The sequence below is a fragment of the Arabidopsis lyrata genome (genome assembly GCF_000004255.2).
Source record: "Arabidopsis lyrata subsp. lyrata unplaced genomic scaffold ARALYscaffold_1, whole genome shotgun sequence".
In the NCBI taxonomy this organism is placed as follows: Eukaryota; Viridiplantae; Streptophyta; class Magnoliopsida; order Brassicales; family Brassicaceae; genus Arabidopsis; species Arabidopsis lyrata.
This window is the reverse complement of record NW_003302555.1, coordinates 2,831,943-2,856,081: the sequence shown is the minus strand read 5'-3', so window position 1 is coordinate 2,856,081 and position 24,139 is coordinate 2,831,943. Positions and strand designations below refer to the sequence as shown.

The following is a 24,139-nucleotide window of genomic DNA, read 5'->3' as shown; positions in this document are numbered from 1 at the left end:
AACATTTGCATTGAAAACCTAAAACGACAACTATTATGAAACAAAATTTTAATCCTAAAACGACAACTAAACTGAAACGAGCTAGTAAGTCTTGTAGAATTAAAAGAGATGGTTATGAATTTAAATCGATCAATTAAGTAAGAGAAAAAGTAAATGACGTAGTCGCACGCGGATAGTGTGAATAAGCGTTACGTTGATGGCTTTGTAGTAAAAGAGAGATACGTAATTAGGTTGGTGGAAGTTGAGATGAGAGCTATCATCACAACACTCTCACTTATATCCAAAAAAGTTTCTTAAACCTGTATATTGCTTCTTTATACTCACATTCTCACCAAATCTCTTTATTGCTCTTTCATCTACAACCTCAAATCTTTTATATACCATATAATAAAACATATGAATTAATTTTGATACCCAATATATCTAAACTTAAAAACTTTGGTCCAACAAACGTCAATCGATACAGTCGTGTGTTTAGCTTATGAAATCCTATTTGACATCATGAATTTGTGGAAATAATTAATTTTGATATTAAATAAATGATTCTTTTTTTTTACGGACGATCTTTAAATAAGTGAAGATGAACACTAATTTTAATTAGAAATGTCTTTAATATAGTTAATGTCACAAAAAAGTATAATATAATTAATTTCACAGAAAAGTCAGAAGTTCAGAACAACGTACCAAATTTTTCCGCGTGTATTAAACTTAATAAATAGACACAGGCGAAGTCTTAGCATTGTACTACTAATACACATCCACATCAATGTGTCATCTTTGATGTATGACACAAGTTAGCATGACAATCAGTGTTTGAGTATTGGTGGTTTAAATGGAATGTTTGAGAATCGAATACAATTGGCGGTCTGCTAATGGCCAGAATATCCCCAAATAAATCGCATTTCTTGGTGCAAACTTTTACTTTGCCAGTCCTAACTTTTTACTACCCAAACTCCAATCTCTACTAGGTTATTCTGTTATTTCATTAATAGCTTTCACATCAAAATTACATTAATATTTGAACCGCCAGATACTCGAAGTTATTTTCTATTTACTGTTATAATCAATCTATTTATTTCTAGTTTTGAAGTCCATAAAAGAGCACCGCTTTTCCGCATCATTCAAGTTCACATATATACTTTTCTACATATCGGATATACAGTTCTTGAATGTCCTCCTAGTAACCCCATACATTATATCTATCCACAATAACTCGTTGGTGCATGTGTGTGTAAAACTTCCTGACTTTATCAATAAATACTTAAATAGACAGGCCAAGTCCTCGTCCACTTTCTACACCAAACATCAATGTGCCATCTTATTGTTTCAAGTTTCTTACCATAAATTTTGTCCTTGCATGTAACTTTTCCAATTAAATTTAAGTCTCCTTAATTTATTAACCCCGGAGAATTTACCAAATGATATTGACATAATCTATTGGACGGAATGAGTTGTCAAAAAATGAGAGCTGTCTTTTCCTGCTCCACTGTCCTCTTATATATCCCACAACACTCTTGGCTGCATTTTTATATCACTTCTCTCTTGAACTCCAATAAAAACAATAATGGATCTTCTTGTTATGCTCTCCTCTCTTCTCATCTCCTATCTCATCTTCAAGATCTGGAAACACATAGACTCCAAGAGAGATCAAAACTGCTACATCTTGGACTACCAATGTCACAAACCTTCCGATGATCGCATGGTGAGCACTCAATTCAGCGGTGATGTCATCCTTCGAAACAAACACCTTCGTCTCAACGAGTACAAGTTCCTCCTCAAAGCCATCGTTAGTTCCGGTATTGGAGAGCAAACTTACGCACCAAGGCTCTTCTTCGAGGGCCGTGAACAGCGTCCTACGCTACAAGATGGGATCTCGGAGATGGAAGAGTTTTACATAGACACAATTGAGAAAGTCCTTGAGAGAAACAAAATCTCTCCTTCGGAGATTGACATCCTCGTAGTCAACGTCTCAATGCTCAATTCAACGCCTTCACTATCTGCAAGAATCATTAAACATTACAAAATGAGAGAGGACATCAAAGTCTTCAACTTGACGGCGATGGGATGTAGCGCCAGTGTTATCTCTATAGATATTGTCAAAAACATCTTCAAAACATACAAGAACAAGCTTGCTCTTGTCGTGACCTCCGAGTCACTTAGTCCTAACTGGTACAGCGGAAACAACCGGTCGATGATACTTGCCAACTGCTTGTTCCGCTCCGGTGGCTGCGCTGTTCTCTTGACGAACAAGCGAAGTCAGAGCAGGAGAGCCATGTTCAAGCTAAGGTGTTTGGTAAGGACGCACCATGGAGCCAGAGACGATTCATACAGCGCTTGTGTCCAAAAAGAAGACGAGCTAGGCCATATCGGTGTCCACTTAGACAAGACTCTTCCAAAAGCGGCGACTCGTGCTTTCATCGACAACCTCAAAGTCATCACTCCCAAGATTCTTCCCGTAACCGAGCTCTTAAGGTTTATGTTGTGTCTTCTTCTCAAGAAGCTTCGTAGCAACCCTAGCAAAGGCTCAACGAACGTGACTCAGGCAGCTCCAAAGGCAGGGATTAAAGCAGGGATTAACTTCAAGACCGGTATTGACCATTTCTGCATTCACACTGGAGGTAAAGCGGTTATCGACGCAATCGGTTACAGCCTCGACTTAAACGAGTACGATCTAGAACCGGCGAGGATGACGCTACACCGGTTTGGGAACACGTCAGCGAGTAGCTTGTGGTATGTTCTGGGATATATGGAGGCAAAGAAGAGGCTGAAGAGAGGAGATAGAGTGTTCATGATCAGCTTTGGGGCAGGTTTCAAGTGCAATAGTTGCGTTTGGGAAGTTGTGAGAGATCTTACTGTTGGGGAATCTCTGGGGAATGTGTGGAATCATTGCATTGATCAGTACCCACCAAAATCGATTTTGAATCCATTTTTTGAGAAGTATGGTTGGATTCATGAAGAAGAAGATCCTGATACTTTCAAGATGCCTGAAGGATTTATGTGATGTTTTCTTCGAATCATTAAATGTAAACATATACAGCTACTTCAAAACTGCAAATCCACACAAAGGTGACTATATAGTTTATTTTCATTTTTTAAAAAAAATTTGGATTCTGAATTGCTACATTTTACTTCTTTTTTTTCTAATTGGATGGGAAAGAAAATATGAATGACAAAAGATACTGCGATATAAACGTGAAAATTTCTTTTTTTTTTTAATAAATAATTTTTTTGGGTGTAATAATCTATTTATTGTATTCCTTTGGTAAATAATAATACCCCGAAAATTTTAATATTATGCTTGCTGTGACATATTTAGTTACTAACTAGAGCTTGTCACGCTACATGTTCATGCCACTTTAGTTGTTAAAATAGAACATTATCGTTTGTATCTTTTTTTCTTGCAACGTCTTGTAATTTGTTTTATTCATCTTAAAAATTACGGTGTATTATTGTATTAAGCAAGTTTATTAAGGTTTTTGTTTCTTTTGGATTTTACTTTTTTTTGGTTAAAATGTAAAATGAAAAAGGATTTTGCTATGAAAAAATATGGAAATTACAGTGAAATAAGTGGACATTTATATGAGAGATAATAAATCAGTGTTCATGATTATGAAAACTGTCTTAATCTGTGCTCGACAGCTGTTGCATATATGCATTTTGACTGTTTTATGAAAATTAAAAGATTATGTGTCAGCATTCGATTGGTGGGAAAAAAAGAAAGGAAAAGAGAGTTGATTTGGTAGGATGTACATTAAATTCGCATTGATTTCACCACCCGATTCAGGTCCCATATATTCACCAAAATAATTAATGTTTTTCACAGGTCAGCTTAATTAATCAAATAATCCAGCCGCCACAGTTATCTAAACCAATGATGATTTTATCAGTACACTAAAATTTATATTATTTCATTTCAAACCTAAAATTAGCAAAATTAAAATTGCTTTCTTCAGTTGATGCTTACTACTTGTAGATCGTTTTCTTTATTTTTTTCAGCTGTTAGAATAGGAAAATATTGTTTCGGTTTGGATTTCACTATCATAATCTAAATTTAACGGTCCACAACAATTTTGACCCCAAAAAGGGATCCACAATAATAATTAATCCGTAATCCCAAAATTATCTTTAAAAATTGCTTTCACACATATTTAACAAATTGATCTGATAAAACTTATTATATCATGCCGTCTATCGTCATTCTAGAATAAACCACATTTGAAGCAGCAGAGCAGTCAAATAGAGATAATGCACCATGTCCTGTTGATTGTAACCAAAAAATTTCTTGGATTGGCTATATATTTATTATATATAACATGGTGGTCAATAAGTGACTGAATTTTTGAGAATTAGAAGACTAAGGTTACAGAAATAAGAGAATAGTGACAGAAGATTTTAGAGAATTGCACAGACCTGATGATGTATACCATTACCAATAACATAAAAGCAGCATATTTAAGTGGTTATAATGAATTAATGGTGTCTAGCTACTTGTAGGCTTCTTTATTTGCTCTGTTTGTCACTCACTTTTACTATCCAATTGTCTTTGTTTTTTTTTTTAAATGAATTTCTATTTATTGCGCCGAACCAAAACCATTTATTATTTGAGGTGGCGCCGTGGCGGAGAAGTTTACATTATTTATTTGGGTCGCAGTCTCGCAGACTTCTGTTATCTAACGTTTCTGAAATTTAATGTTAGTTTTTCTTTTAGTATTGATTAGAGCAAATGATAAATCACTCATTTTAATGGAGTTTTGGAATGGATTGGTGAAAGAGCATGACAAAATTTTAATGAGTAATGTGAATACTTAATGTCATATACAATAATTCAGTTTTAAATATTTACATATTTATCTACGTATACATTCTTTCAAATATCACCATAACTAGAACTGAATTCAAAATTTTCTTTATGGGCTGAAGTCTAAACTGTTCCACCTTTCTGCAACAATTGGATTTCATTACTCGTCACACACTCTTCACCAAATATTATTCTGAGGGAGTTTTGTTTTGATAAATGTTGATGACATTATCGCAAGCAATATCGATACAAAAAAAGAAAAAATGAAGAGACATGTAACAACTAAAAAAAGCTAAAGCGCACACGAGTGTGAAAGGTCAAGCGAGTGGATAGTACCAGCAAAAATGAGCGATTAGAAACTTATTAGCATAAACTGTTTTAAATTTTATTTTTAATCGCCAAACCACTAATATATAGAAACGATCATACATCAAAGCTAAGAAACGAATCTACTTTACTTTCTATCTTTTAAACCAAACAATTTTAAAATAATAAGTAGAGATTAAAAAGAAGAAAACATTTTATAAGCTTGAAGGGTGTCATGATCACTACCTTTCAAGAAAGTTGCACAAATATTTATGTTATAGATTCGTTTTCGTTCATTGGCTGATGGATTCACATACAAAAGTGATCGACGTTGCTCTACATGTGCCTCTCATGTCCAAATTCCATTTTCTTATAAACCTTTATTAATCTTGTTTCTTCCACTTTCTTCTCTCTTTCTACTTCTCTTATAGTCTTTAACAAGAGCACCAAGCTTTTTTTTTGTCATTACATTTTATCGTATATATTCAAAGTATCATCCACAAGAGCTATCTCACTGTAATATATTCAAAGTACATTTTCTTGTATATATTCAAAGCTTCTTCATTGGAGAAGACCGACCATTCGAGCGAGACCTGGTATGATCAATCATTCTTCTTTTTTCTTTTGCTGCTTCATAGATGTTAAATCGAAGGTTTTGCTTTTATATTTTCCGCATGAATTGGATTTTTTTTCTTGGAGATGAAACGTATTTCGATCAAACTTTGATGTTATTCAAAAAACTAAAATGTTTTTATCGTTACCTATGATGATCATCGTAGGCCAATAATAGTAAATAATCTGGGTGAAGGATATGAGAGGTAGAAAATCGAGCTCAAAGATTGTCTGCATAACCATAATCAGAATGTGCAGTTTATAATCTGTTTTTTTTTTTTTTTTTGCCTTGTAGAAAGAGATTGATTGATCGCTTCATGGAATTATTTTGAGATAAGAGGTTCTTAGGGTTTTGTGGTTGTATCCAACGATGGAAGGGGAAGAAGACACCAAGGCGGGTTCTGGCGTGCCATCAAAGAAAATGGCGAAACAGCTAACCGGAAAACGCGAAGACACTCTGCTTCATTCAGCCGTGAGAAGCGGAAACAAAGACAAAGTTGTTGAGATTCTTATGAAAACCAGAGAGTCTGAGTTGAATGAGCTGTTGGGGAAACAAAACCAATCAGGCGAAACCGCACTCTATGTTGCAGCAGAGTATGGTTACGTAGATATTGTCAAGGAGATGATCAACTGCTATGATCTTGCTCTCGTTGAGATCAAAGCAAGGAACGGATTTGATGCTTTCCACATTGCTGCAAAGCAAGGAGATCTCGGTACGTCTTAAACCCTTTGAAAATCGCCATTTAAAACCAGTCGATTGCATCTTGAAGGATTAGCTTTTTCGGACTTTTACAGATGTGTTGAAGGTTTTAGCAGAGGCTCATTCAGAGCTAGCGATGACTGTGGATCTATCGAATACAACAGCATTGCACACAGCGGCAACACAAGGACACACTGAAGTGGTTAACTTTCTGTTGGAATTGGGAAGCAGCCTTGCTGGAATTGCCAAGAGCAACGGTAAGACGGCCCTGCACTCTGCATCAAGGAACGGGCATGTCAAAGTCATTAAGGCTCTCTTGGCATCCGAACCCGCGATCGCAATAAGGATGGACAAGAAGGGCCAAACAGCCCTTCACATGGCGGTTAAAGGAACAAATGTTGAGGTCGTGGAGGAGCTTATCAAAGCGGATAGGTCTTCTATCAATATAGCCGACACGAAGGGAAACACAGCGTTGCACATTGCAGCCCGAAAAGGCAGATCTCAGATTGTTAAGTTGCTATTAGCCAACAACATGACAGACACAAAAGCTGTTAACCGATCAGGCGAAACCGCACTTGACACAGCAGAGAAAATTGGGAATCCAGAAGTGGCTCTTATCTTACAGAAACATGGTGTTCCCAGCGCCAAAACCATTAAGCCATCTGGGCCTAACCCTGCTCGGGAGCTGAAACAAACCGTAAGCGATATCAAGCATGAGGTTCACAACCAGCTTGAGCACACACGTCTGACCAGAAAACGTGTTCAAGGAATTGCCAAACAGCTTAACAAAATGCACACAGAAGGTCTTAACAATGCAATAAACTCGACTACTGTTGTAGCTGTTCTTATTGCTACGGTTGCTTTTGCAGCAATTTTCACTGTCCCGGGGCAGTATGTAGAAGACACAAGTAAAATTCCAGATGGACATTCCCTTGGGGAGGCGAATATTGCATCGACGACTCCGTTCATAATATTCTTCATCTTTGATTCGATCGCACTCTTCATCTCCTTAGCGGTCGTGGTGGTTCAGACATCAGTGGTGGTAATAGAGAGCAAGGCCAAGAAACAGATGATGGCTGTGATAAACAAACTCATGTGGCTTGCCTGTGTTCTCATCTCTGTTGCCTTTTTGGCTTTGTCGTTTGTTGTTGTTGGTGAAGAAGAGAAGTGGTTAGCCATTGGGGTGACTGCTATTGGGGCAACTATAATGATCACGACGTTAGGGACGATGTGCTACTGGATAATACAGCACAAGATCGAAGCTGCCAATTTAAGAAACATTAGAAGATCCTCCAACAGTAAATCTGGACCCTGGGGGATTCCCCAGCTTACGGATTCTGATATTCTCCAGAACGAGTGTAAGAAAATGTACGCAATCTGACTTTGACGATACTCGATCCGTTTTCACATTTATGTACACGGCAAGAACTTGATGTACCTTTTTCTGACTTGATTCAATGAGTTGATCCGGGTGAGGCACTGGTATTGAGGAGTTACCTGAGATGCTTTGAACAGGAGAAATCAAATAAGGATTAGAGCAGAAAGGAAGAGAGTAACATTACTGTAACACCGATTCTGAATGGGGGGGAGAAATATGCATTGTTTAATCTATAGCTTGAAGAAATTTCAGCTATATATGAACAACAAAAGTTGCCAGGAGTTAAATAAACCAAAAATCTAAAATCCGAGAAAGATACATGTTGGATACTGGTTCCTGTTCTATGGATTTCCTAACCAATGGATACTTTGGTAGGAAAGTTACATTATAATACTGAAGGCGGCATAGTTTACACTCAATGTTGAGAATCTTGAGATAGGGATGGTCTTTTTTCCAGCATCTCGTAATAGAGAACAAAATTTTCCTGCAAAGAGATAATTTTTGGGTATTCTTCAGAGGCCAAATGAAGAAAGATACAATCGATGAGCAGAACTTGGATGTACTCACCTTTTGAACGATCTCAAATGAGTTTGGATCAAAACAGTGATATGATCCTCTTTCATACACATTTGTTTTCACGAGAGGTTCCCCGATTCTAATGAACCACAACCTGTGTTCTTTGTGGTAGAACCAACCCCTATTGTAACTGCAAAACAATAAGAGTTATGCAGCTTTCTTCTTCAGTGCATTGCAATCTGATACCAAACCAGGAAATTAAGACAGAAACCCATTTTCAAGTCATGGAGAAGAAAGATGGAATCAAAAGTTGATGTTTATCTTGCATATTCCCTTTCTTCTTCAAATGTGAAGACAAATTCATCTTGAATTTATATTCCAAGTTCAATGAAAATTGTGAATTAAAAACTCCTAAGAAGTATTTTCATCTTTACAATACTAGAGAAACAAAAAAAATATATTATGATGAAAAGGACATACAGTTCATTTGCCGCATATAGTTGCGCCTCATCTTTCGGCATGCTGCACGACAAAAATCGTTATGGTTCTTTTGACAAGAGAGTGAATCAACAATAAGTAGTTTCAATTCCAAAGACATATACCTATAGAATACGTAAAACAATGTTTCTACCAATAATTTTGCAAAGAGCCCTTGCTGCATCCACCAAAAAAATATAATAATTAAAAACAGGTAATGATAAGAAAACACAACCCCAGACGGACAAGTGAATGATGGTACTGATTAGAGAGTAGAGTGAATTACATGTAGAGGTGGAGGATTTTTTGCGTAGTAACACTGCGGTACACTGAATTCTGGATCACCTTTAGAGGGTTCATTGGACCAAGGCGAGCCAAAAGTCTTATGAAGATTTTCTGTTGAGTTCAAATTTAACCCCAGTGTTGTCAGATCAATACCAAGGGCCAAAGACGTCAAGTCAGGGTCGCTCAACTTTATCACACTGAGCAAACCGAGCAAGCCAAACCGATCAGGATTTGACTGTGTCGCCTGCATTGGTTTTAATCCCCCATCTCTGAAAGGTTGGCTAACAGCTGACATCTGCTGCAAGCGATACTGGGATGTGTTCTGTTGTTGCTGATATTGCTGGATGAGCTGCTGGTCATAAGTACCCATCCCAGTGACAGAATTTCCAGAATTCATAGATCTTAATCCAATAACCGGAGGTCCACCAGTCTGAAACCAATAAAATATACTTTAGAAAGCACAGTAATGTTGGTTTCATGAAATTAAACCTCAAATGATCTCAGCCTGTTTTCAAATATTACAGACTAAACCGTACCTGCGAGTGGTAAGACGGATGCGAAGATGAGAAGATGTCAGACCCATGTAAGGAAACACCACTACTACTCACAACTTGAGCATGTTGTTGCTGTTGTTGAGGACGGTGTGATGCATATGCTCCACCTAAGTTAAACCCACCAGACCTTCCCATCTGCAGGTAGCCGCACTAGAGGATAAGGTAAATGTTTTGAGGAAAAGTTTCAATGGAAGAGAACTAAACCCAATGACATTTTAAGACAAGCTGATACTCACAGATAATTGTTGAGATTGCATCATTAAAACTGAGTTCTCATGGAGTTGTTCTTTATGATGCAAATCCATTGGATAATCAGCATTACTACCTGTAATAAACCGATCAATCTTATCATGACTATACATTAATTCGAAATCTGTTTATACGGACAACAAATAAACTAAATGCAGACACCATGAACGTGTTGGAAAATTTAATAGGCGAACTCTGTACTAGTTTTTTGATGAGAATCAAAGATGGTAACATCACAATGGATCATGAAGATGATTAGTAATTCTGCTGGGTTTGATCAGAAAATCACTCTCTAATCTCTCAACACCAAATATTATGCCAATGTGGAAGGTGGATGGTTCCTTTTGGGGTGTGAATGTCAAATTCCATAATGCACACAAATAGGACATAAATTGAGAAAAAGTTGCAGATCAAAAGGAGGACCTTTATATCCTGGCAATGCTGGAAAATCTTCACTTTGGATGCTGAACTCTTGGTTTTGCTGAACTATAGGGCTGATTCCAAGCCCTTGTTTCAATCGAGACCCTAAGAAGTTTCAGAAAAGGGCGGAGTATAGTTTTGCTTCAAACCGATAAAAGAGAGAAGATAGAATTAAAGGGTTTTTATTACTTACCCAATTGTCCTTGACCGCCGGCAGAGGTGGGGCGGCTTGTGAGCTGAGGAAAATCATTATTAATATCAAACGGAGAAGTGTCGTTGGAGTTCATATCATTCAGCAACCCCATAGAGCTTAGACTGTTCATTGCTTGAACATGATTTTGGGAAAGTCCTCCAGCTGAAGGGTAAGAATTTCCTAGCATCGAAAGAACCTGCGGAGATCCTGAAGAGAAAGGAAAGAATATAAGAGTTTACAGTTTTCATAAACGATGAGACGAAACGCGAATTTTGGAAAAATATGAGGTTATTTATTTGGTTACTGGGGATAACTGGTGTGGAAATCCAAACAAAATCATGTGTTATTGGATCATTGATTGTAAAATCTTTGTCAAAATCATATGTTATTCGATTAATGATTTCTAAATACTAGTTGAAATCCGGTGTTATTTATTTAATGATAAAGGGTTTGACATCATGTTTACTAACGGATATGTAAATCAACTAGAACCATACAAATGACTTATTTCAACAAACAGCAGAAAAGGATATAAATCATGAAGTACCTTGTGGCAAGATCCCACCCATCATGCGATTTTGTCCAATATTTCCGGATCCGCTATTTACTGCCAGATTTAGCCGTGAACCAAGACTCGGAATCGATAATCCTCCACCAGAGCTCAAAGTCCTACCCATTGTGCCTCCACCAACCATATTCCCCATAGAACTCGTCATTCGAGAACCTGCATTTCCCAAAATTGGAGAAACTCCCAATCCTGGTACAGTAAACCAATTACCAATGGTAGTAGAGGTAGGAATAATTCAGGAATAGAACTACCATAACCGATTAGTGTTACTACTGAATTAAGGTTTCCAAGAGTATTTATACCTCCTCTATTAGTGAGTCCTGAGTGTCCATGGGAGCTACCGTGAGATATCTGCAAATAAGAATCCAAAAGCAAACTTTTAAGCAGAGCCAAAACAAGGATTCATTTTTGCATTATATTTCGAATACCAACACATAAGCATGACTGCACCTGAGAGAGTGCAACCGGAATATTACTGGATGCAAATCTTCCATTCGAAATACTTCCATTTTGTTGTTGGACACCAGCAGAAGGAACACCGTTTAGACTTGAATTTCTCGATCCAAGACTTCCCGCCAAGTTGGGAACATTAAAGTTTCCATGAATATTATGAAGGCCTTGAATAGATCCTATAAAAAGAAAACAACCAATATAAGTTCAGAAGAATTACGACAGAAATAGCGCGGGAAACGTCTACCCACCAGCATGATGGAAAGCTGGAGAAGCTGCCCCAGACTGACCGGAGAAAGAAGAAGTAAACGTTCTCCCTGAACCGTCTGACAAATTCGAGGTAGACCCGTTTATTGAGGACTGAGGATATCATTGAAACTATCACTAGTCAGAAGGATTGATAAACATTACATATCCTAGAAGCTACATTGAAAATATTGCAACACACTGATATAATGTGGCAGTAGTACATTAAGTAAACTTGACATTTGCAGATATTATTCAACTCCACAAGCAAAAGTTCATAAGCAAACCAAGCAGGAACCCTTCAGTGAGCTCAGGACGACTGAGAGATTGCACTCGTAAATGGTTTAATTAGCCTGAAACGAAGGATTAGATGGTGAGACAAGTAAATACATGGAAAGGGATAAACTTTGAATACATCACAGAACTATAAAGAGTAAAACTTCGACGCATCTGAATCATATACACTACAAACAATCAAAACCCTTTCAAGAACTGGATTGAACAGTCTAATGCCAGTAACCAGATTAAGGGTTCAAGAGAAAGATTAACCATTGCGAAATCGGCAAAGAAGGATGCCCCAAAATAAACAAAAACCCTAAAGCATTCAGATTTATTATCCTGTCTGCAGTCAAACGAATAAGAACCTGATAAGAATATGGACTCAAAGGATGAACAAAGAAACTCAATCTTGAAGCTCCAAGGATCGAAATTCTCCAAGGTGGAGAAGAATTCGGAGAGAAAAATCTGATCTTTTTGTAGAACTGACCGTTTTAGTCGAATATGTTTTGGACCCGTCCTCGGAGGCGAACAAATTAAAGGGACCTTTTTTTCTCTACATTAATTTCAGGGTTTATTAGTAATTAAATATGTTTATAAGGTAAACTATCAATAATTATAGTAACTAGGAATTAGGTTTAAGGTAAATTGTCAATAATTATAGTAACTAGGAATTAGGTTAAATAACTATAGTCAATGTTAAAAACTATAATCTACATATACATTTTTATAGTACTTTTTTGCTTTAATTCTTTTGGATCCGGGTTTGACCCGGGTTTTAGTCTATTCGGATCTTGGATTAGCAATTTAAGGGATGTTGTCTTAATTTCAAACTAATAAATGAAGCCATGTTGTCTTAATATCTTTCATATTAATGACCCTAATAAATAGCCGATTTTAATGGAAAATCGTTTTCATATTTATGCTCATAATAAATGTCCAGATTTTAACAATATATACATATATTATGAAATTATAAAGAAAAAACGTATTTATTTTTTTAACAGTATATATATATATATATATATATTATGTTAATAAATTTGTTTAATATTTTAATAATAAGCTATGTCATTTTTCTTTTACAATAACAGATTAAATATAGGCAATTGCCCATTTAAATTGCAATAAATTTAAAATCAAAATAACAATCTATATATATATTTTTGCAGGGGTTTTTTGCTTTTAATAATTTGGATCCGGGTTTTACTCGGTTTTATTATATCCGTATCTTGGATAAGACATTTAAGGAAATCTAAAAAAAACCGTCATTAATGTAGATAATTACACATATATTTCGGTATAAGCATATTCCAAAAATCTCTCCTAAATCAAAGATGTTACGTTCAAAAATTGTTGCCAAAAATCTCTACCATTGGCTGTCATCCCAACTAATTACTCATAATTATCTTTCCTATATTTCTTTTTTTTTTCGAGATTTGCAAGAAAATTACTCAATTCCAAAAATAAAAGATTTTGAAGATATTGTTACTTGATCAGCAAGATTTTAGGAACTCACTCACCCAAAACCCTATAGTATTCTCAAAACAATATAAATACCTTTCATTAGTCTAATAAAAACTCACCAGTTTTACAGAAAATGTGAAATCGCAGACGTGATGCAATCTGTACGGACTCCGGGAAGAGCTAGGAGACAGTGGTGAACCGGGATCTAAACCTCGCCGACGATGTGAAGATGGTGACGAGGAGGAGATCGTAATTCTTTAGGTTTCGATTGGCAAAACAAGACGATCGGCGATCCAAAGCTCCACCGCCTGAAACGCAACATCGAATTGATCACACCGAATATCTTCAGATTTCGGATATGCTTTTCCGGTGGTAGCTTCAAAATACACGCCGAGAACTCCTTGATACGCTACACGGAGAGTAGATCCATGCGTTTTGCTGTAGCTTTGAAGAAACAAGGCTCAGATCGACGGAGCCGTTACTGTGACCGTTAACGACGGAGTTTGAACTTTCCGTTTCTAAGTTTTTCATTTTGGGTATATGAGAGAGTTGAATAAAAACAATTTGGGCTCTGTAGGTCTTTACAAAATTGGTAGACATGATTCTTTGTTATTGGGTTCTAATACTCTATGTGTTTATTTTTTCATTATGTGAACTAATGAAAGTTGCATACTTAATTTTTTTTTCATGGCAGTTCTAAACATATTATTTTTAATATTTGTGATTATATAACAATAATAGGTTAGTGTTAATTACATGGATCATTAAGGTTTGAATAGTGATAAAATAATTAGAAAATACAAATAAAATAACAAGGCCGGTGCAAAACTATTAATTCAGACCTTAATTATCGGATCAGTTCAAGCTTTAACCCATGTCTTTTTTCTGAAATTGCTAAAAATAAGTAATGTTCTCAAATAAATTCAAATATCAAATCTTCATAAATACATTAAATACATAAGATTTAAAATTATGGAGCAATCTTTTCTAATTAAATTCAAAAATTTCTAATTCAAAAATTTCTAATTGATATATTTAAATTTTTTGGCTTTTGTTTGCCCATTTAGCTATGGTTTTTGAGTTTTTATAAAATAGTCTTAAATATTACGGGACGAATTGTATGACACAGGTTTGGTTAGGATTGATATTAATATAAATTTAAAATATCACTAATATATCGCTATAACACATATTAAATCCTCATTTTATTATTTAAAATTTAGCATACGGTATACCGCGGGTAAAATTAGTATAAGACGGGTTAAATCAGCATCTTATTCAAAATCATACAATTGAATCTATTGTTTTTATACTACGTCTATCTATAAAATTTCAATTTTTGTAATAAAATTTCGTCTCACGGTGTATTATACATTTAAATTAAACAAAAAAATAGTATATATCTATAGAGTATCTTAAAACAAAATTTAATAAATTTTTCTAATAAAAATATAGACCCGCGGTGTACCGCGGGTTAACATCTAGTTAAAATATAAAAAAAATACAGTATACAATTTAATTTTTTTCACTAAAACTTGATCCTCCTCAGTTTGGTACATCTCTTTGTCAAATAGGATTTGATTATCATACCATATGAGACAAGTTGCAATCTAGTTTCAAGATCTTGGGACCAAAAGATACTTATCAAGTAACCAAAGTAGTAAGCTAAGTACGAAAGCTATCACTGCAGATTTTGCACATGAATATGTGGGTTATGAAGACATAAAGGCAAACAAAAATAGAAAAGAGATCAAAATGTTGCATCTGTCTTATTCAGTATGACATCTTACAAGAAGAAGGATGCTTTGTTGTTCAATATAGTTACATCATTTTCAATGATTTGGTAAAGATAACCGAAAGAATGCGGTTTAATATATCTAATGTGCTTCAAGATTCCGAGGATGTATATTTGAGAATAGCAGCGTCGATCCTCTCCTTGTCTCTAGTCGCAAATGATTCTAAGAGAACTCCGTTTTTGTAGAAGTGGAAGAGAGGAACCGCCTGTAAGATTGTAGTATATCAAACTCACGATTCGGTTTTTTAGTGTTGTTAGCGACCAAAATTCTAAAGAGGGATTACCTTGATACGGAGCCTTTCTGCGACTTCAGATTGTTCATCATATTCATCTACCACCTGCAAATAGCATTTGAGCTATTAATGGACTTTTTCACTACTTCTCGCTTGTTTGAATCGAAGATGAGAAATCAAATACTCACATTATGCTTAAGGAAGATAACAGGAGCTTCTTGGTCACCAGATTGCTTGCACAGTTTTGAGAAGCCCTGCTCTATGTATTTACAACTCCCACAAGCAGTGCGATAAAAATCAACCACGACCAGAGAATTAGTTTCTTTCGACTTTTCAAGGACTCTAAGCAATTCATCATCGGTCTTGAACTCAGTGACACACTCCACAGGACATAGATCATCGTTTTCATCAGATAACTCCACTACGTTTTCCTGACTTAAGCTTTTTGCTCTCCCATGCTGAAACGTACAACCCATTGCAATGTTTATACTCATGGATGAAGACTCAGCTCTTGGAAACGACAACCTGACTCCACCGCTGTGCCAGACCCATCTACAGTTTCCAACAGTTATACCTCCCCTACTAGAGAGTCCTGAGTATCCAAGAGAGCTACAGTGATATATCTGCAAATGAGAATCAAAAATGAAAATTGAGAGGGAGAGCCAAAGAAAGGGGTCATTTTTGCATTATTTTCTAAAAATAAACGTTCTCCCTGAACAGTCTGATAAATTTGAGGACTGGAACTACCACTAGTCAGAGGAATGATAGACATGAATAAATCCTAGAAGCTAGATTGGTAATACTGCAACACATTGATATAAAGGATATGTGGCAGTACATTAAGAAGACTTGACATTTGCAGATATTATTCAACTCCACAAACAATAGTCAGTCTCATAAGCAAACCAAGCAGGGACCCTTTAAGTGAACTCAGGCCTGAAAGATAGCTCCCGTAAATGGTTGATTGGCCTGAAACGAAGGATTCAATGGTGAGGCATGAAATAGCCAAAACAGATATATGACATGTAAAGGCAACAACTTTGAATCCGAGTACAACACAGAATTATAAACAGTACAACTTCAACGCATCTGAAGCATAAATTTCAAGCAAAATCTAAACCCTTTCACCAACTAGATGGGAATTAAGACAAAACTGGAATGAACATTCTAATGTCAGCAATCAGATTGAGGATTCAATTGAAAGATCAACCATCCCCAAAATCGGCAAAAAGACAAAACCCTAAAGCAATCAGATTTGTAATCTACAGCCAAACGAAGCAGGACCTGTCAACGCTATGGACCCAAAGGATGAAACCAAAAAAAAAAAAAAAACAATCTTGAAACTCCAAGGATCGAAATTTCGAAACAAAGTTGCGTTCTTTTGTAGTACTAACCGTTTTTCTCGAGATTTGCTTGGACCGTCCTACTTGGGACGGAACTCGGAAGCCAGACGAACTTGGTATCGATTTTGTCAGCCATGCCAAAGAGCCAAAGACCACCACATGACATACAAATTTTGACTTTTTTTTATTTATCGTGTTGACCTATTTTCAACCACAAATCCAAATTTCGTATCTTAGTTAGATTAGATAGGCCCATGCAACAAATGGCGCTACTGCGACGTTAAATACTTTATTTTCAATAAATAATTATATAATTAGAAGTAGAATATAATTTGTGTAGAATATATATTCATTATTTTCTTGGGCAATGTATCTAATAAGAATTCTATTTTCGGAGATAAATATTCAGTTTAGTATGTATATGTTTGTTGTGTTTGTACACAGAGATAACACTAAAGATAAATCTTATCTCCTTAATTAAGATAAAGATAAATGTAAATAATATTTTAAAGATTAGTGTAAATATTTTAATTATCTTCAAATAAAAATGATCTTCTACATCTTTTTTTTTCTTGTTTTTTTATATCGACAGATATTCCAATGTCAAAAAAAAAAAGAAAAAAAAAATCAATTTCATTGTAATCAAACTCATCACCAAACCAAGTTTTGAAATTTGTTAATCAAATTTTATTATTGAGTTTGATACTGTCCTTACAATTCAAGATTCGTAAAAGAGCAGTAATTCAATATATGTACACATCGCAAATTCAAAGCCATAAATAGAATTTACAATTCAAGATTCGTAAATGAGCAGTAATTCAATATGTACACATCGCAAATTCAAAGCCATAACACAGAATTAAGTGATTAACTAATAAAAAATTCACACAAAATAAATCTTTGAGCTCCCAACGAGGTATTGATAGCGATGATATGTTTAGACATGATCCTCTGCTTTAGAAGTCTGGTTTTCCAATGACCCATTAGTTTTTTCAGTAGCACTACCTTTATACAACAACAAAAATGTATTAGCAGGTTATTTATTAATAACTTAACTAATCTATTGTGAATGTAGTAAGTTACCTTCTTCAGTACTTTTTTTTGTTTTGTGTCTGATACATAAAACTATAAAAAAACATATAACACCGACGATCGCAATGAAAACCACAACTGCTGCGATGATGATTCCGATAAAGACTCCAAGTGCAACATTCAATGGTCCTATTTTAAAGCTCTTATGTTTCTTTGTCAAACCTGCAATTTTATCAAGTTTGTTTATTATATCAAAATTAATGTACTTAAAAGAATATATATGATCGAAACAGAATAACATGAAGCTATCAGCATCGATCCAGTGCTCCTATTTTCTTACTCTTTTCTTTCTTCTTCGAACCTGCAATTTAATTAAGTTTGTATACTGTATCAAAACTAATGTACTAAAAAGAATATCTGGTCGAAACATAATAAAATTAAATTAAGCAATTTTCCTTTAGTTTAGGAAACCTTTTGTTTTACTTTTGCTTGGAGGGCTCTTTGAAGCTGATTTGTTCACAACCGTTCTGGCTAGAAGACGACCTTTTACTATATCTTCAACAACGACCATCGATGATTCTTGATCACTCGTAGCCATGACATATGAATCATCGTCTTGTCTAAAACAGAGAGAAAGCAGAAGAACAATATGTTTGTATTCAGTTGCAGCAATATGAAAAACAAGTGAAAACAAATAAAGAAGGATTTAGAGATGTTCTTACTTTGAGACAGCATCTCTCAAAGTACGAGGAGAATATCCACAAGTTAAAGAGAGAGACACAAATACGAGGAGGACGATGAGTACAAGATTAGAAGCCATTGAAGTCGTCTGCCTTGTGTTTTGTCTATATGGAAAATATACGAATAAACATGAGATAATACTCTACTATGTATAGTAATTTCTCTATTTGCATATTTGCGTCTGCTCACCTTTTTTATTACCAACTGATAATTGGATAACTCGAATAGTTGTTGGATGTGCTTTGTGGACCGATCGGTAGGCTGTCTTTTTTTTTTTTCTTGATTATTATAGCTTTAGGCTGTCTCGTTTGACTAGAAAAACTCCTCTAATTTTAAAATGTAAGGATTTTTTTTTTTTTTTTTTAATACTTCAAGTAGCTAGTAACAGATTTCCAGTAAAAAAAAAAAAAAAACGAACTTTCAATTTCTACAACAATAATGCAAAAACAAATCTAATAATTTACACAAACTATTTTTTTAAGAGTTTGACAATACCAATAAGTTTAGGTCATTAAGGTCCTGTAGTCTTATCGGAGAGGAGATATATAATAGTATTCGATTCCTGATTAAATTGATTGTTGTATTTAAAGGTGTATTGGATTAAGATTTTTGATGAGTTTGATCTTTTTAAAAAATCTTTTTTTATTCAATTGATGATTAATAGTTATCTTCTTCTTCTTCTTCTTTTTTAGTTATCTTCTCAAATCTGATGTTATTGAATATATAATCTACTTACATTTTAGTGTAATGTTTAAAGAAGTTTTTGAAATGCATGTGAAACTTTATATATGTACATATTTAGTTAAAAGAAGTAGACTAAATTGACACCTATCAATCTTCTTTCTAAAATCTAACTTCTTGGATGTGGTTGTGGAATTCTTAAAAACAAATATCAAAATCTTCTGTTACTGGATATAAAATTATTTATAACTAACACGTAATAATTTAAAATCCCCCATTATTTCAATTATTGGATAAGTTCTAATTAAAAAAAAATTAAAGATAATAAAGTATTTAGTTACACAAGCTTTTGAAACTATGTGTAATGTAAGGACGACAACAGCAGAGACGATCATCATATCATCTATAGCAAAACAAAAAATAAAGAAAGAAATCAAGAGAAAGATTATCAGATCGAACGAGTTCAATTATTGTATATTTGTATCAAACATTTCTTTTTCTTTTTGGTATCAAACATTGGTGTCACCATTTGAAAGCTTTCCTGCTGGAGCACCCATGGTCATGGCAACTGTTTTCGTCTTCTCATCCATTCCATAGCCCTTCCCTTTAGCTCCCACTTGTCCTATTAAATTTTATACACTCTTCAGACTATTTCAATAAATAAAAAATGATTGGACGACAAAAATAATTACATACACTCTTCATATTTTTAATATATTCTTTAGACTTTAGTTATCCTAATTAATCTCGATAACCACTACGATATTAAACTATTTATGACCACACGTCGTCCGTTGCATGTTCTAACTCGTGTAGAATTAGTGTTTAAATTTTCCGGACAGATCCGAGTCCGACCAATAATTCGGCCCAATTATGTAATCATCAGGCCCAAATACAAAGTCAATGATCTGACAAAACCCCGCAATCCAGCCGGTTTACGAGTAATTAAAAGAGTGATTGAAATTATTTGTTTGGTTGGAAATTGGAATTGTAACGTTGTATCATATTACCTGGAGAGGAGTTAACAATAGCTGCGTTGATGGCCTTTTGTCTTCGGACGCAGAAAAACCAGATTCCAATGGCGACAAAAATAAAAAAGAAGAGACCAAAGGATAGGTCTATAATCGTCACGAAACCGTTGTTTGCACCGTTGCCTCCACCACCAGTAGTTTCACAATCAAGAGTGATCCTACCAAACTTGTCTGCATTGTCCAAATTTCGTTGCGCTTGTTCGTCGTGCAAGTCTTCCCAGGTGGGAGATGAACCACCACACCCCGGTTCCCCTAATTTGTGAACGTAAGTTAATTTTTAATCAAGTGAACTCATTTTCAGTTCTATGCCACATATTATAGGGTACAAATGCATATATTGTTTGGTAGATGTATCAAAGTGATAAGAGTAATACCGTTGATGGATCCAACAATTGCTATCAAAGCAAAGAGAAGTATAACAAGAAGGGTACGGAGCGAGAACATAGTTAGGTCTAGAAAATATGATAAATGATCAGTATTCTTACGTTAACCGGAGAATTTGTATGTGTATATCTATATATAGAAAACAATTTAATGTAAAGTGTGCATAATGGGCTGCAAGTCATTGTTGGTGTCGGATCCCGCACCAGAAGTCCGAGACCAACCAAAGATTGCCACGTAGTCAAGATAATGGCCCATAAGGGATAAAGCCCATTGGACCCATGAGCCGAAGGAACGGTCGAGGTGGTTGTCACCACCTCGAGAATTCGAAGTGGCTGCACTGAGACACGAGTTCGGTGTGAAAGAAGCGGGCAAGTCGGTTTGGGGACGCTTGGGCCAGAAAGGCGAGGCCCATGAAGATCAGAGTCAACTCAAATTCAAACGTTGAGCATTAAAGTCAAAGAATCAAAACGGACACATTTAAGAGGGAATAATTGTACTTAATTATTCATTTTAATGTCAATTCTCTATGTATAAATATAAAGGCCAATGACCATGTAAAGGGATCTTCCTCTCAAGAAAGAAATATTATAGCAATTTTTGTAACAATTCACAAGCTTTTACACATTCATTTTTGTCCCTCAAGAATAATCTTTCCCACTTAATAAAATACTTGAGTGTGTGAATCCGACATCCACATTTTGGCGCCGTCTGTGGGGATAGATTAGGATTCTTGAGTGGTCAGATTTTTCCTTTATCACATTTCCGAGATAAGCAACAATGTCCGGAGGAGACGCCGTTGAGACATCATTGGCTGAAACCCTCAAAGCTATGCAGCAAACCATGTCGGACATATCACAAAAGTTCTCGGATGTGGAAAAGGCCGTCGATACGTTGCAAACATCCCAGGTATCTCTTAGTCAAAACGTCAATACTATACAAACTCGTGTTCGCTCTTTAAGTGCAGGAAACCCGGTGGGAATCCGAAGAGGGATATTCAACTCGCCAAGTTCCGCTGCACGAAATGAAACCAGCGGACAAACAACCCCCGGTGCTACTAATAATGTAGCTCAGACGTTGGAGGAAGAGACGCAACTCGGGGATGAAGAACAACTTGCAGCTCAGTATGAGCAGGAGAACCTCGACCAGTTCGAGACCATGAGGAAGGTTAGCCAGGAATTAAAAGAAATGAAATCAAAATTTCATCAAGCTACAAGTTCAGAGCCAGACATCAATCGAGTCATTGAAGAAGCTAGGCGAACACCTTTCATCTCGCGAATTGCGAGTTTGAGGATCAAAGATTCCCGGAAACTCAAATTGGATCCTTACAGCGGATTGGAGGATCCAAAAAGCTATCTCGCAGCTTTTCTGATCGCTGCAGGAAGAGTCGAATTGGATGAAGCTGATGAAGACGCAGGCTATTGCAAGCTGTTTTCGGAGAATCTATGTGGCCAAGCTCTAATGTGGTTCACCCAATTAGAGCCGGGTTCGATCAGCAATTTCGACGAATTATCAGCCGTATTCTTAAAGCAATACTCCATCCTTATGATAAAAGCGTTTCGGATGCCGATCTTTGGAACTTAACGCAAGGATCTAATGAGTCACTTCGAGTTTTCATCACCAAATTCAAAGGAGTGCTGTCAAAACTCCCAAGAATCTCACAGCAATCAGCTTTATCTGCCTTACGAAAAGGATTGCGACATGATTCAAGGTTTAAAGAAGACTTAATACTTCATAAACCAGACACAATTCAGGATGCACTCTTCCGCGCGAACAACTGGATGGAGGTAGAGGACGAAAAAGAAAGTTTTGCCAAAAGGAATAAACAAGAAAAGTCCGCAATCACCGTCCCTACCAGGAAGTTCGAGCCTAGGGAGAGCAAGGGACCAAAGATGTTTGGGTCGCAACCCTTCAACAATACCGTCGGGAAGCAATTCCAAGGGAAAGGAAGATCAAACACTTGGGTCCGTGATGAAAGTCTATATTGCGACATTCATAAAGTAACCGGACATTTAACCAAGGATTGCAGCGTTCTTAAAAAGCATCTCGCAGAACTTTGGGCTAGCGGTGATCTTTCTAAATTCGATATAAAAGATTTTGTGAAGGAATACCACGAAGCAAAGGAAAACTCCAAAGATCAAGATTCCAAAAGACCAAGGTTATCCAACGAGGAAGAACAAAGAAGATCGAAGGGTAAGATCAATGTGATTCTAGGAGGTTCCAGATTTTGCGGAGATTCAATAAGTTCCATCAAAAAGCATAGACGAAATATCTTACTCAAAGCAAGCTTGAGCGAAGAAATTGATTTTCAAGGTGCCTCAATATCATTTAACGAAGAAGAAACGCGGCATCTCGAAAGACCGCATGATGATGCTCTAGTCATTACTCTTGATGTCGCTAACTTCGAAGTGTCAAGGATCCTTATAGATACAGGCAGTTCGGTCGACTTGATTTTTTTAAGTACTCTAGAAAAAATGGGAATCAGCCGAGGAGACATAGTAGGACCCCCATCTCCGTTAGTTGCGTTCACAAGCGAGTCAGCCATGTCTCTCGGAACAATCAAGCTACCGGTCCTTGCCAAGAAGGTATCGAAGATCGTGGACTTCGTTGTCTTCGATAAGCCCGCAGCTTACAACATTATCCTCGGGACTCCCTGGATTTACCGAATGAAAGCAGTCCCCTCTACATATCATCAATGTATCAAATTTCCAACATCAAATGGGTTGGAAACAATTCGGGGAGATCAAGAAGCTTCACGAACGTGTTACTTAGCTAGCCACCGTTTGAAGATCCAATAGCAATTAACAAAGCCCGCAAAAGAAGGACTAAGGCAAAAATTTCCTAGTGGGCAGGAAAAAGAGGATGTGGTAGTCGAAGTGGTATTGGAAGAAGACAAACCAGATCGGAAAGTTCGAATTGGAGCAACTTTGACTGGTCAAATAAAAGAAGCTTTGATCGAACTCTTAAGGAAAAACAAAGCATCATTTGCATGGTCAGCAGCGGACATGCCTGGCATAAATCCGAGTGTAATTTGTCATGAACTAAACGTAGATCCAAGCTTCAAACCGGTGAAACAAAAAAGAAGAAAACTCGGAGTGGAGCGAGCCAGAATAGTAAATGACGAAGTAGATAAACTTTTGAAGATAGGATCCATAAGAGAAGTGCAATACCCGGAATGGATAGCAAACACTGTCGTTGTCAAGAAAAAGAATGGGAAAGATAGGGTTTGCATCGATTTTACAGACTTGAATAAAGCATGTCCCAAAGATAGTTTCCCGCTCCCGCATATAGATCGACTTGTGGAGTCCACCGCTGGAAATGAGCTGTTAACGTTCATGGACGCCTTCTCGGGTTATAATCAGATAATGATGAACCCCGAAGATCAAGAAAAGACATCATTTATCACA

At 36.2% G+C, this 24,139-nt stretch overlaps 6 protein-coding genes across 9 annotated transcripts; 2 read left to right on the top strand and 4 right to left on the bottom strand.

Moving 5' to 3' along the window:
• Nucleotides 1-1,356: 1,356 nt before the first annotated feature.
• LOC9325724 (3-ketoacyl-CoA synthase 3) lies at nucleotides 1,357-3,292 on the top strand. The gene has a single exon (XM_021014568.1). The coding sequence runs from the start codon at nucleotides 1,565-1,567 to the stop codon at nucleotides 2,999-3,001; it is 1,437 nt and encodes a 478-aa protein (XP_020870227.1). The 5' UTR covers nucleotides 1,357-1,564; the 3' UTR covers nucleotides 3,002-3,292.
• A 716-nt stretch (nucleotides 3,293-4,008) lies between these two features.
• Nucleotides 4,009-7,901, top strand: LOC110224957 (ankyrin repeat-containing protein At5g02620). Its single transcript, XM_021013079.1, has 3 exons — nucleotides 4,009-5,700; nucleotides 6,012-6,429; nucleotides 6,512-7,901. The coding sequence occupies exons 2-3, from the start codon at nucleotides 6,087-6,089 to the stop codon at nucleotides 7,795-7,797; spliced, it is 1,629 nt and encodes a 542-aa protein (XP_020868738.1). The 5' UTR covers nucleotides 4,009-5,700; nucleotides 6,012-6,086; the 3' UTR covers nucleotides 7,798-7,901.
• A 91-nt stretch (nucleotides 7,902-7,992) lies between these two features.
• LOC9325723 (probable NOT transcription complex subunit VIP2) lies at nucleotides 7,993-12,544 on the bottom strand. 2 transcript variants are annotated; one of them, XM_021013078.1, is made up of 15 exons: nucleotides 12,397-12,544; nucleotides 11,977-12,105; nucleotides 11,758-11,866; nucleotides 11,507-11,685; nucleotides 11,359-11,407; nucleotides 11,036-11,245; nucleotides 10,489-10,695; nucleotides 10,299-10,400; nucleotides 9,863-9,951; nucleotides 9,609-9,776; nucleotides 9,074-9,502; nucleotides 8,913-8,965; nucleotides 8,791-8,832; nucleotides 8,362-8,500; nucleotides 7,993-8,278 (listed from the first exon to the last, which is right to left on the bottom strand). In XM_021013078.1, the coding sequence occupies exons 2-15, from the start codon at nucleotides 11,992-11,994 to the stop codon at nucleotides 8,210-8,212; spliced, it is 1,863 nt and encodes a 620-aa protein (XP_020868737.1). In that variant the 5' UTR covers nucleotides 11,995-12,105; nucleotides 12,397-12,544; the 3' UTR covers nucleotides 7,993-8,209. The 2 variants fall into 2 exon arrangements, with proteins under 2 accessions (XP_020868737.1, XP_002889659.1); XM_002889613.2 differs by having other exon boundaries at nucleotides 9,609-9,761.
• Nucleotides 12,545-15,201: 2,657 nt separating this feature from the next.
• LOC9325721 (thioredoxin-like 4, chloroplastic) lies at nucleotides 15,202-17,033 on the bottom strand. Its single transcript, XM_002889611.2, has 5 exons — nucleotides 16,918-17,033; nucleotides 16,362-16,492; nucleotides 15,712-16,146; nucleotides 15,575-15,628; nucleotides 15,202-15,496 (listed from the first exon to the last, which is right to left on the bottom strand). Exons 2-5 carry the CDS (start codon nucleotides 16,377-16,379, stop codon nucleotides 15,383-15,385), a joined length of 621 nt encoding a protein of 206 aa, XP_002889657.1. The 5' UTR covers nucleotides 16,380-16,492; nucleotides 16,918-17,033; the 3' UTR covers nucleotides 15,202-15,382.
• A 566-nt stretch (nucleotides 17,034-17,599) lies between these two features.
• Nucleotides 17,600-18,796, bottom strand: LOC9325720. 3 transcript variants are annotated; one of them, XM_021014579.1, is made up of 5 exons: nucleotides 18,621-18,796; nucleotides 18,370-18,518; nucleotides 18,239-18,259; nucleotides 17,950-18,120; nucleotides 17,600-17,871 (listed from the first exon to the last, which is right to left on the bottom strand). In XM_021014579.1, exons 1-5 carry the CDS (start codon nucleotides 18,716-18,718, stop codon nucleotides 17,804-17,806), a joined length of 507 nt encoding a protein of 168 aa, XP_020870238.1. In that variant the 5' UTR covers nucleotides 18,719-18,796; the 3' UTR covers nucleotides 17,600-17,803. The 3 variants fall into 3 exon arrangements, with proteins under 3 accessions (XP_020870238.1, XP_020870239.1, XP_002889656.1); XM_021014580.1 differs by lacking the exon at nucleotides 18,239-18,259; XM_002889610.2 differs by lacking the exon at nucleotides 18,239-18,259 and having other exon boundaries at nucleotides 18,382-18,518.
• Nucleotides 18,797-19,597: 801 nt separating this feature from the next.
• LOC9328476 lies at nucleotides 19,598-21,200 on the bottom strand. Its single transcript, XM_021014926.1, has 3 exons — nucleotides 20,726-21,200; nucleotides 20,331-20,603; nucleotides 19,598-19,942 (listed from the first exon to the last, which is right to left on the bottom strand). Exons 1-3 carry the CDS (start codon nucleotides 20,793-20,795, stop codon nucleotides 19,830-19,832), a joined length of 456 nt encoding a protein of 151 aa, XP_020870585.1. The 5' UTR covers nucleotides 20,796-21,200; the 3' UTR covers nucleotides 19,598-19,829.
• Between the last annotated feature and the right edge of the window lie 2,939 nt (nucleotides 21,201-24,139).